At 33.9% G+C, this 12266-nt stretch overlaps 1 protein-coding gene across 1 annotated transcript in view; it reads right to left on the bottom strand.

Moving 5' to 3' along the window:
- Positions 1-6084: 6084 nt before the first annotated feature.
- Positions 6085-12266, bottom strand: part of NDST4 (N-deacetylase and N-sulfotransferase 4) — a 224440-nt gene continuing 218258 nt past the window's right edge. Inside the window, exons 13-14 of the mRNA XM_075998102.1 lie at positions 9742-9844; positions 6085-7618 (exon numbers count right to left, since the gene is read on the bottom strand). Coding sequence (XP_075854217.1) covers positions 7499-7618; positions 9742-9844 — 223 coding nt within the window. The 3' untranslated portion in view covers positions 6085-7498. The remainder of the gene's footprint in view (positions 7619-9741; positions 9845-12266) is intronic.

Genomic DNA, 12266 nt, shown 5'->3' with positions numbered 1-12266 from the left:
AATCTAAAACATCTTTGAAAATATATATCTTATTCCTATGGATGAGAGAATGACTTTGTAAGTTTTATGCTTACAAATCAAATTTCAATTTCTCACTAGTATAAAGATATAAAATCATATATACATTCATTTAACAATTATTTTATTTTGTGCCAGGTACAGGGTTATGCATAAGAGATACAAAAATGAAAAGACCTCACTGCTTTTGATAATTTACAGTTTAGCATGTAGACAGGCATATAAAAATTACAGTATAATATAGTGCAATAATAATGGTATAACTTAAGAATATGAAATCATCTGCTAAGATAGTAGCTTAAATATGTAATCATCAATTCCCAGATATTGATGGCCTAATGCCAAGGGAACTGGATTTTTTAAAGTACTTAATGTCAGAGATCCATGTCAACTCTTGTAAAGTTGAAAGGCTTAATATTTCCGTGTTTTAGATATAAAAAAAAATGGAGAGATAAAGGAGATGAACTTTCATAGCTAGCTTTCTTGAGGTCCAAAGTGTTATTATGTTAGTGAATCAGCAACACCAATTCATATAAGAAATTGGTTAAGGAAAGGATAAAAACATGTTCTAGGCAGCAGCACATACAAAGGCCTGGAGCTGTAAAAGTCACAGGGTAATTGGAGAATTGCAAATGGTGTGTTGTTATTAGAATTTGGAGTGTTATTTTTAAAAGATTATGAAAAAATAATTGTCTGGTAGACAAAACCTCAGATCATAAAGAACTTTATAAAATATATTATGGAGTTTGCAAACACTTGGAGGTTTTCAGACAAGGTAGGGTATAGTCCTATTTACAAGCTATGCAGACCATTCCATCAGTAGTACAGTGTATGATTTAGGGAGAAGTGAAAGCTACAGTTCACAGGTTGTCACAATAGAAGAGATAATGAGAGCCTGTGATAAAACAGGGGTCAGAGGTGTGATGTAAGGCCTAACATTAAGGCTTACTGTTATGTGCTGTCTTGACATATGGTAAAATTTGAAGGACCTTGACAAGCCCCCCCCCACAAGTCCCTCTCCCACTCTGCTTGTGTGGATAAGGTTTTCTAGCCAAAAATCATCCTGATCAAAAGAACCAAGTGCAGTTTCTGCTTATCCCTAAATAGTGAGTTTTAGTTCTCTGCCAGCCTGCAGAAGTATCCAAATAAACCAGTCACAACCTTCTATGAGAACTGTGGGACAGACACCTCCCTCCCCCAGCCCTGGTCATGCACTCTGTCTGCGAGTGGAGCCCCCCTGTGGGCCTGCGTGGCATGTGACGTCCTCCTCCATGCTCTGTTAGTTCAGAGGAGGAAGAAACCGCTGCTGATCTGCTCCATGTTAAGCGCTGTGTGTTTGACCATCTCTTAAAACTTAGGGTGGGAATCCCTTCCTCACCAATGGCATGAAAAGAGGAGATCAAAACAAGTGGATTTGGAGAGTGGAGGTTAAAGCTGTGCAGTTCAATATAGTAGCTTTTAGCCACAGGTGACTGCTGAACATTTGAAATGTGGCACGTCAAGATTATGTGCTGTAAGAGCAAAATACAAACCATCTTTTAAAGATTCAGTGTGAGCATAAGAATGTAAATATCTCGATAATAATTTTTAAATTGATTGCATCCTGATATAGCATTTTGGATATAATATATGAAATAAAATATTAAAATTAGTATTATCTTTTTATAGTCTTATAAAGTGGTTACTCGAAAACTGAAAATTACATATGTGGCTTCCATTTGCGACTTACATTGTATTTCTATTGGGCAACTCTTTGTTTAGTAAAAGATAGTCAGGAAAAAATTTATTGTAACTTGGCCAAAAGAGAGATTCCTAGGACTGAAAAGAATGGTCTGGCTGGGTGTGGTCATGAATAAGAAAAGAGGATCCATAGGGGGCAGAAACTTTATCTAAAGTGGAAGAGTTTAATTTTGGATGTTCTCATTTGAGGTATCAGGCAGATGTTGAATGAGGAGCAATGTGAGGTGGGTAACAGGTCTGGAATTCATAAGCAGGTTTGGGGATCAAGGTACAGATTTGGGAGACGTTTAGTTCTGGCATCTAAAGTTACGAGAAAAATTTCTACAACTAGAACATAGAGAAAAATGAAAAGGTCGATGCTATATATATATTGAAATAAAGCAAATGATTGAGTAAACTGACGCTGCTCAACACATTCCAGTACAGCTCAATGAAATGCTAGGGAACATCTACTATGTGGAAGGCTTTGGTGATATCTGAGACTTTAAATATATGAGAACAGTAAATTTTCTTAGAAGGAACTCAATTACTTCTATAAACTTCTTATTTCAGGCCTGAAATACTGTGTATTTGCAATTTAAAAATGCAGACACTAACAATGTCTGATGTGAATAAATAATATAGAAGATATATTTAAATATAGTAAGTAAAGTGTTTTTATTTGTGGAAAGAAGATCTTACTAGAAGGTGGAGCTGGAAGTCTTACAGGGAAGAAGACTTTCGGAGAATTTAGAGAAATGTTCTTATGATTTTCAAGCATCTACAGATTGATAGCACTGATTCCTTATTAGTAATATATATATATATACCTCCATTGTCCATATGGCTCCATGTAATATATATGCCTCCAGAAAGTTTGTGACTTTGGTTTGGGGAAGTTTTAGCTCTACATTTGATATTCTTGATATAATATCTATTGGGTTGCAAAGAAATTTAAGAGAGAGATGTAAAGAGAAGGAATAAGAAACATATTCTACTGAATAACCTGAGAAAGGAGTAGATAGAGGAAAGGGATAGAGAGACTTGGACAGAATTAACTGAGATGGAACTACTTCGCTTTGAGCGTTGATATCAGAATAACAGCAGAAAGCAGTTCAAAATTTACTTTTGAGTTGTGGTGAGGAAAATAGTTTCCCATTTTGACCAAATATAATTATATGTTTAAGATATATATGTTTTATTATTGAAGGGAGCAGAAAAAACATATTCTTGCTTGATACATGAAAAGAGCGGTTTGAATATTATACAGTATTTCTGTAATTAACATACTTCCACACAACTACATCAGGCATTGTGCTAAATTATTTGAGTATATTCTCAGTGCCTACAAAAACTCAATGAACAATTATTTTATTGTCTCTAATTTACAGAAAAGGAAACTGAGGTTTGGGGAGGTTCCATAAATTGTGCAAGGCCATACAGCTCGTGAGAGGTAGAACTGGGAAGAGAACTTGGATATCCAAAGCCCATTCTCTAAACCTTATGGTTATAGTGATACGTTTGGCATTCAGGGACTAAGTATACAGTGAGCAAAGATAAAGAAAAGGGAGAAGAATCACCTATCTATGAAAACTTTGGATTTTAGAGGAGAAACAACATGACTCTAGTGGCCAGACCAGCAGCAGTATTTATTCTGAAGAAGTGAGAACCAATGAATGATATGGTATACATATACTACATGTTATTTTAACAATTTCAGTAAATATGGAGTTCTCTCTCTGCTTTTCCCACCCACCTTACTGGCTGACACAGAAAATATAATTTGTATGATCAAAAACTAGTTAAAGATTCTCAGATACCACATAAATGCATATAATTTGCATCTATACACATATATTGGGTATGTGTGTACATATACACATAATATATATCCATGGTTAAGCTCGGTTCCTATAGTTGAGAGAAAATCCTATTTGCAGGACTACTAGATTTCTTTCTGAAATCATTGGCCAGCATTATTTTTGAGGTACCTCCATCAAATAAATTATTAATATGTTTTCTAGCCACCAGAAACAGAGCTTTTAAGATATCATTCCACTATAAATTCTTTGTGTTTTCTGTGATTAAAAATAAATCAGTACTCATGATAAAGGTATCACATTATACCATATTAAAACAGTGAGATAGAAGAACAAAAAAAAATTCCATAGGGTAAATGTCAGACGGTTTTCTTAAAATGGAAAGAAATAAAATCTCCTATTGGACTGAAATCTATTTTTTTAAGATAATAGTAATAAAAAGGGTGTAATTTTTTCTCACTGGCAATTTTCCTTGTTGCTTATTTAATTCTCTTTGGGCCATTGTTAAATACAAGCAAAATTTGGTTTTGGATGAGTTTTGTAAAATAATTTTTAGAGACCGTTCCTGGAAAAACACGCATGTTTCGATAAAGATTTAGGAACAAATATTGTTTCTGCCTTTATCAGTGTGTGGTGATCAGTAATTATATTTTTGAGTTAGACAACTAGAGTAAAGAAAAGGAGGGAAAAAGAGAAGAAACTAGCTTGCTTAAAGGTTTTAGGAAGTTCTTTAAAATTCAAAAAGTGTATGTCATTCAAGATGGTGAAGTGGGCATACAGGATTCTAAGGTAGTTGTTATTTTATGACAATGAAGTATTCTTTTCGGAAATAGTTATTAAGACACTTTCATTGCTTTATGACTCACGAGGCTGCCTTCACTGTGGCTTTTATGTCAACATTGTCCCTTTGTTCATACAGACTATTGGATGGCTACCACTGAAAGTTCATTTGGCATATTGTTTGGGAGATTCATTTACTACTCTATTTAATTACTTTATCTACAGATTGTGATGCCTCAGATTCATTGGAAAAAAACGTTTTAAATTGTAAGAAAACTGCCTAAATTTAGCCTATGAAGTTAAATTTTCCATTTCTCTAACTGCATAGTAATCACTTTTATATATGAATAATTTAAATAAAAATCATGACTGTTAAAAAAGTGTATCATTCAAGACCATGAGATATAATTTCTTTAAAATTTTGAAGAATTACAGATGCTAAATCTTTAGTCAATATTTCTGAAGCATTTACTGGGCAAAAATTGGGAAAAGCAACATATATTTAAAATTTAAATTTTTTTGTGACTTATCATAATCTTCTCACAGCCTAGAGTCCTTCTAAGTAGTGTATTGTAAGATAAACATGAATTATAAAGTTAAATTTTATTTCGTTGTCTTCATTATCAAACTTAACAAGAAAAATATATGCACTGATTGAAATAACCAAATAGAAAAACTAGTCAATAACTGTAGACAGGTAACTGATCTACCTGTAGACAGATATCTGGAGATAGGTAACTATTACTGTATACATTATTTGGAAAAAAATTAGGAAAATGGAGAAAATGAGTACAGTTTTAAACATCTGGTGATTAGTTGGAGAACCTTGAGTTATTTAAATTTTACTTGATATAAAAACTATTTTCCCTTCATTTTATAAATATTACTTTTTTCCCAATTAAAAAATGTTAATCTATATTTTAAAAAAGAAAGAATTAGAATATAAACTGAAAGAGACTAGTGAACAAATCAATCAAATGTTAGAGCTCTAAATACACAATTACTGTGAGTTGAGTATGCTTCATGAAATGCTATGAACCACATGCTCTCAAGGTTAAGAATTTGAGCCTCACAGTTTATAGAGAAACCATAAGAGTAATTGTGATTTACATTAACTCATGTCCAAGAAAAATCTTATGCTTTTTGAAAAAGATCAAGAGCCTCTTGGTATACTGAGAAAACAACATGAAAACAAACAAAACCTTAATGAATTATAAATGCAATGTTGTATTCCAAAATAAAATATGCCAAAATACTAATTCTCTTCTAGAATACCCAAAATTTTTTTTTTTTTTTTTTTTTTTTTTGAGACAGAGTCTCACTTTGTTGCCCAGGCTAGAGTGAGTGCCGTGGCGTCAGCCTGGCTCACAGCAACCTCAATCTCCGGGGCTCAGCGATCCTACTGCCTCAGCCTCCCGAGGAGCTGGGACTACAGGCATGCGCCACCATGCCCGGCTAATTTTTTTTGTATATATATTTTTAGTTGGTCAATTAATTTATTTCTATTTTTGGTAGAGACGGGGTCTCGCTCAGGCTGGTTTCGAACTCCTGACCTTGAGCAATCCGCCCGCCTCAGCCTCCCAAAGTGCTAGGATTACAGGCGTGAGCCACCACGCCCGGCTAGAATACCCAAATTTGATTTGCTCACTTAAAATAACAACCACCACCAAAAAAAAAAAAAAACACAAAAAAAAACACAAAAAATCTTTAGTTTGCTATTGAATTATTGCAAACATAATTTGTCAAATTATAGGAAAAAGTAGTATTATCTACAGCCTGCAAAAACATTATTCTGGAGGAAGAATGCATAATGTTACCAAAGGCAGTTTGATTTATAGTTCCATTGAAATTTTACCTCAATGTATCACTAAAAAGGTTTCACTAAGCCTTACTATATCATCATTGATAAATGAGATAAAAATCCAACTAGCATGATAATAACCACCAAATAAAACAGAAAGAACATCACTTCTCTAGAAATTAATATTGGGTGACATGGTTGAGAGATTGGGTTTAGGTTAGAAATTTAGTGATGTTTGAAGATGTAAGTTTTAGATTATATTTATTTTTTTTAAATATGCATGAAAACCCTAATCTTCTACAATAGTAAGTAGATGTACTGGCATATATGAAAAATTCATGCTTTAAAAAGATTGGCATATACTACATAGAAGGTACAGTGCCTCACTCTATTTGCAAATACATCATGGTGTTTTCATTCGATATTTTTCAATAAAGTCTTTTTTTCTACCTCAGTGAAAAAAATATAAATGCCACATCATTGTCAAGGTAGAAATACCTAGATTAATAGTATTGTAAGATTTCGGACCCACTTAAAGATGGCCTTACACATAGAGTGACATTATGCAGGTACACACTCTCTTCCGTTTTCCCAAAACTCTAATAGATTTTGTTGGAACCATAACACCAAATTCAGTGAGAATGGCATACCCTGCCAGATAAAATGGTAATATTGATGAATATCTGAAAAACTTTCAGATAGTCCCCTCTTACAAGAGGAAGACAGACAAAAAAAACATAGGAGGTTAGTTATAGTATTAAAACTTCTTTAGCAAGTTAAGGAAATTCATAGAGAAGTAACTATAAAAGAAAATGTATGTGGGCTAAATAGAATACAGGATAATTGTTCAAAAAAAGAGTATGGGATTATATAATTTCGTTTCACAATAAAAGCAAAATTGTCTTTAAATTTGCAAGGGGAAACTATTAGCCCTTAATTCAGATATTGGATTACTACTAACCTTATTGACAGATACCTCAGTCTTTATATTTTCCTCAAAATTTTAATTGGTTACTTGCATATAATCTGGGTTACCAGTCATACATAGAGTTTCTGAAAGCTTGTGGTTAACAGAGGAACTAGGCTGTGTTATAATCTCCACACTAGAAACTGGATAATGCCACAAAACCCCAATTATTTCCCAAAAGCTTATACAGGGATTGAGGTGAGTCATTGTCACTACGTGCATATATAACAGTTTTCATCTTATGAAAAAGATTGAAGGAAATTTATTCATACAGTTCTCTGTTGACAATTACAAGGGCATTAAGGGAATAAAAGTTGTGGGGTTTGTTTTTTTTTCTTTTCTATTTAATAGTAAAAGCAGGTTTCTTGAGAGCCGTGTTTCCTGTTCCCAGTGCTATCTCACTTTCTGCAGCTCCTGCCTCAACCAGGACGGCAGAGGCTGCCCCAGCCTGTGCAGCAGTTTCGACAGTTCCACATTGTGATCACGGTAGTAATTAGAGAGGAACGTTCTAGACTGGAAAGCAAAAAGAGAAAGAATACTTGAAAGAAGTTATTCATTCATACAACAGGATTCCATAATCTACCTTTCTTAAGGATTTCCATTGCAATATGGGTACCTACAAAATATTTATTTATTTTTGTACTTTTCCTCAGGTAGCCCTTATTTTTACCTTTTAAAGAGATTTGTCAAAAGTGTAGCTATAAAAGAAAAATAGGTCCAGGTATGCCCCATGTGGCTTATCTACCATTACAGCACATATTTATTGTGAGGTTTATGAAGTCTACACAGAAAGAAGAAATGATAGCAGGAGTATAAAACTGAGGAAGAATAAGGTAGGGGCCTCAGGGGAAACTGGATTTACAGAAGCGAGCTCGATAAACGTGCACACATGCATTTCCTCTAACATTGGTCCAGAGGATAAAAATTAAAAGTAAACATAAATAATCATAACAACTGGAATTCATGATTATAAAAAATAACTTACAATGTTCCATAAAAATTTTCTATATTTATTTAGGGCCAAAACAGATTGTTTAAAAATCATTAAGAGCTTTCTGCTTCCAAAATCTTATGAGGTCTCTGAAGCTTGATCTCTTTTATATTTCTTACACTTCTTCTAAGTCAATCTTCTAAGTCAAGGGCTAATCTCTGGAGAGATTGGCCCTTAGTAGACAAGTGCTTGAAAAATTATAAAATATATTGATGGTTTTAGTCTAATGTTTATCTTTTACTTACACTGATTTTGAGAAAACAGAAAATTTATAACTGGGCTTTCTCCCTGGATGTCACTGACCTCATATTATATAATACCCAGTTAACATAGTCGCATCTCTTTGATAACATTAGAGGGGAAAATTGTCCTTGTGCACATACAGGTAGCAGCGGCTCAAACATTGTTTCCATCTGGCCAGAGTTCCCCCATCTTGCTTATGCCCTCCCCATCATTTTAACACAGATGGGTCTCTTTCTTCATAAAACTCCCTTAGCAACTTTTGTGTATACTGTGGAAATGGATTTAAGACAACAACATTTCATTGTAGACCATTCACCGGGTATTTCATTATGTTTTTTCCCTTAAACCAGATTGTAAACACTTCAAATTTGGTATAAGATGTTTATAGTAGTGGTGGGAACATTACATTGATTTCTTGGCAGATTAAAGTGATTTCTGAAACCCTTTTGAAATTATCGAGTTCAAAGGTGTAGTTTAAGGACCTTCTAGTATGTCTATTTCCATAGTAACGCATGAGTCACTTGCGTCGGCCCTTTGCCCACCCTGCCGTGACAGAAATGCTTATGATACCTGGTTGAGCCCGTGGCTGGCTGGTTTCCCAGCTTAGTCTGCCACATAAGGCATTTCTCCTCGTATCCTCACTTCTAGTGAGAGATTTTCCTGCCTTTGTGCAGTTTGTCATTGTTTCACACATCCTATTATAAATCAGTGACCATGACTAATTTGTCCACCCTGTAAGAAATCTGGGCTCATAACTGCTATATCCATGAATCCCCTCCAATGCTTAGCTCAGTTCCACACCTGCACAGTGCAGGCATTCAACATAGGGATGGAATACAAGAGAATAATACTTCAATATTTTATCCAAAATCACTTGTTTAGTATATACGTATTTCACTTGCTTATCTGACAAGGAAAAGTGCTCATCTCTGATTGTATCAAAGAGACAAAACTGTGCTAATTAGGTTATAATATGAGGTAAGTGACATCCAGACAGAAAGGCCAATTATAAATTTTGTTTTCCCCAAATCTGTGTAAATAAAAGAAAAACATTGCATGAAAACTGTGGATATATTTTGTAATTTTTAACTATTTAATAAGGGCCAATCGCTCCAGCTTGACTAGAAATGTAAGAAATATTAAAAAGTAAATTTATTTAAGTGCTTTACATATTTGGAAAGGAGATACTTTTCAGTAAGTATGTATGTTTGAATTGCATTCAAACATTAAGTATATAAGTATATATATTAATCCTTTATCAATCTCTAGCATCTTCTAAATATATAAACTATTACTTGCAAAGAAAGAGCAGAAAAAGGAAGCAAATTTCTTATTACTAGTTCTGAAACAGCTGTATGCACAGATTTTTGCCAAAATAATTCAAAGATTAAGAAAGTATTACCTCTGGATCCATGGGGGGATATTTTCGGCCTTTGCTTTTTCCAAGGCATTTGGTCTTTCCTCCTTCCAGTAGTTGACACCAAAAACCCTTTTGGGGGTCGAACCTACAACATATGAACATTTAAGGATTATGCATTGTGTACGGAATTTTCAGTGAGAACCTCACCAGTTGGATAAAAGAAATGTGCTTTTGTATGCCCATTGATTTGATTTAATTCAATTCATTTCTACATATATTTATTCACCTGATCAAGAAAGGCTAATTGAAATGAAGTAAACTATCTGTTATGTCTTTTAAATAGTTTTACTATAATGAACAAATGTATATAGCTCTTTAGTCCAATTTTATGTGGAAATTATTTGACCTATGGATCCATAAGATCAAGGACCAATCATAAAATTACAACTCATATATAAAGAACCTTTAGGCTCTTTTATTTATTTATGAATGTGATTTCCCAGTCAAAATATGTTAACAGATTTATTTGAAATCATTCAATGGTATATATTCAAGGGGATAAATATAATATAGGTATACTTCTCTGAATATAGACATGAACTGAACCTTCCAATTTGGAAAACCACTGTATTTTTATAGTTAAAATGTTTACACTTCTCAAAAAGGAAATTAATAATGTAAAAATAAAGGGGAAGATTAGACAATTCCTTATTTCTTTTGTTCAAGGCAGATTATCCAACAGGTTGCCATACCCTTGAAGAAAATTCTAATGTTGTTTTGCTCCCATGGCTGTACTGAATTACAAAAGAAAGGATGTGTATCCTAATTATTTTGTTTAAAACCAAATATATAAGAATTTTTGTTTAGGACTAACAAGATAGGAAAAATGAAAGAATGAACCAAATAAGATGGGAAAATTTAAATTTATTGCTATGGGACTTGCTGCATGCATAAAATATCGAAAAGGTTTGCATTTTTGTCGCTCAGCAGATGTTTTAGAAGGATGAAGCATAATTGACTGGGATGTAAAGTTAATTAGCTGCAGAATATTTTGTTGCCCTGGGCCCATTCCTATAACACCAGCGCTCCTGCAATTTGCCTCTGCACGTATGTGAATTCATTTAGGGGGAGAGGGAAGTTTCCTTCACAGTTCCCTGCCCAACCTATTATTAGAGACCTGATCTTTGCAATCCAAGTTGCCCTAGTACATGTTATCCATTAAAATTAAATACATCAGTAGTTAAATGGATAAAAGGAAGACACAGTCGTTTCCAGCCTGGACTTTTCAATCTGCACCTGGCCTATATCTCAGTTCTTTCTCTAGTTTCCATTAATTTCCCAAGAGGAAAAACAATTCCACATGCTGTGTAAAATGAGAGGAGGAAGTCGACATAACAGTGCCCTAAAACATCATTTTCTGCCTCAGGATGAGAATATTTAACTGCATTAAGGTAAAATACAGCCCTGGTAACAAAGCCAAGATATTTATACACACACTGAGAGCATCTCCTCTGTTCTCGGGTAATGAAGAGGTCTTGGGATGGGCTGTGGTCTCTCCTTGCTCTCCACAGTGGCTGTTGTGAGACGGAGCTCAATACAGTCTGAGAAAGGAGAGCCATCTAGAATAATAAAGCCATTTTTTTTTTAAGATAGGGTTGTCATAACCTTGAATCCACATTATTTTGCTGTCCTGGTTTCATTTATTGCATTGGCGACTTTATATACCTAAGTCTAACAAAGGGCATTTATCCTCTTGAGGTTATATCAATTTATTATTTTATGATTTTATTTTAGTATGGATGAAATTGTTATATGAAAATTCAAAGTATTTCTCAATAGAACTGTCAGACAACATTGAGGACATGAGTTGATGGCCATTCAAGTTTTTTATTCTACTGAACATCACTATAGTTATTAATTTTTGTGATGTGTGAGACATATTAAAAACCATTATTTTGTACTTGTCTGTAATCTCTCCTTCAAAAGTATGATTTCACATGTTTATGGAACTATATACAATTATTTTTAGTTAACAGGATGGAAACATTACCTAAACTACTTCTGAGAGAAGGGGAAGATATGCCAACATCAATAACTATGAATAAGAAATGCATTATAGGAAGTTTTGTCTACTTTACTGTTAGTTCCATGTAGATAAAAACTTCATTAGGGTTGTTTTAGTGGCTAAGGAACAACCCAATCTTGTTCCTGCTTTTCCTTTCCCTCAGTTATACCCACTAACTGTCTAATTGCTAATTGTAATCTGCTATGAACTGGGAAATTATATAACCAGGCTTCTTAGAATTTTGTCTAACATCCAATATGCCGTATATCAGACCTTGCGAGGGAGTCTTTTGTAAGTAAGGTGCATGCCCTTTTAAGGTGTATTTTGGCTGCTTGGAGGTTTTGTTTTTGTTATTTTGCCTCTTTACATTTTTCCTCCATTTTTAATTATTGAAATATATGATTTTATTTTCCCAAGATGACTGCACTAGTACCTCTTATTCTACATTCTCTTCTACTGAATGACTTCCTTCCCATCCCCATTAAGAGGTGTATTTTTATTT

Source organism: Microcebus murinus, chromosome 27 (assembly GCF_040939455.1).
Source record: "Microcebus murinus isolate Inina chromosome 27, M.murinus_Inina_mat1.0, whole genome shotgun sequence".
NCBI classification, from domain to species: Eukaryota; Metazoa; Chordata; class Mammalia; order Primates; family Cheirogaleidae; genus Microcebus; species Microcebus murinus.
This window is presented reverse-complemented; position numbering and strand designations above follow the sequence as displayed.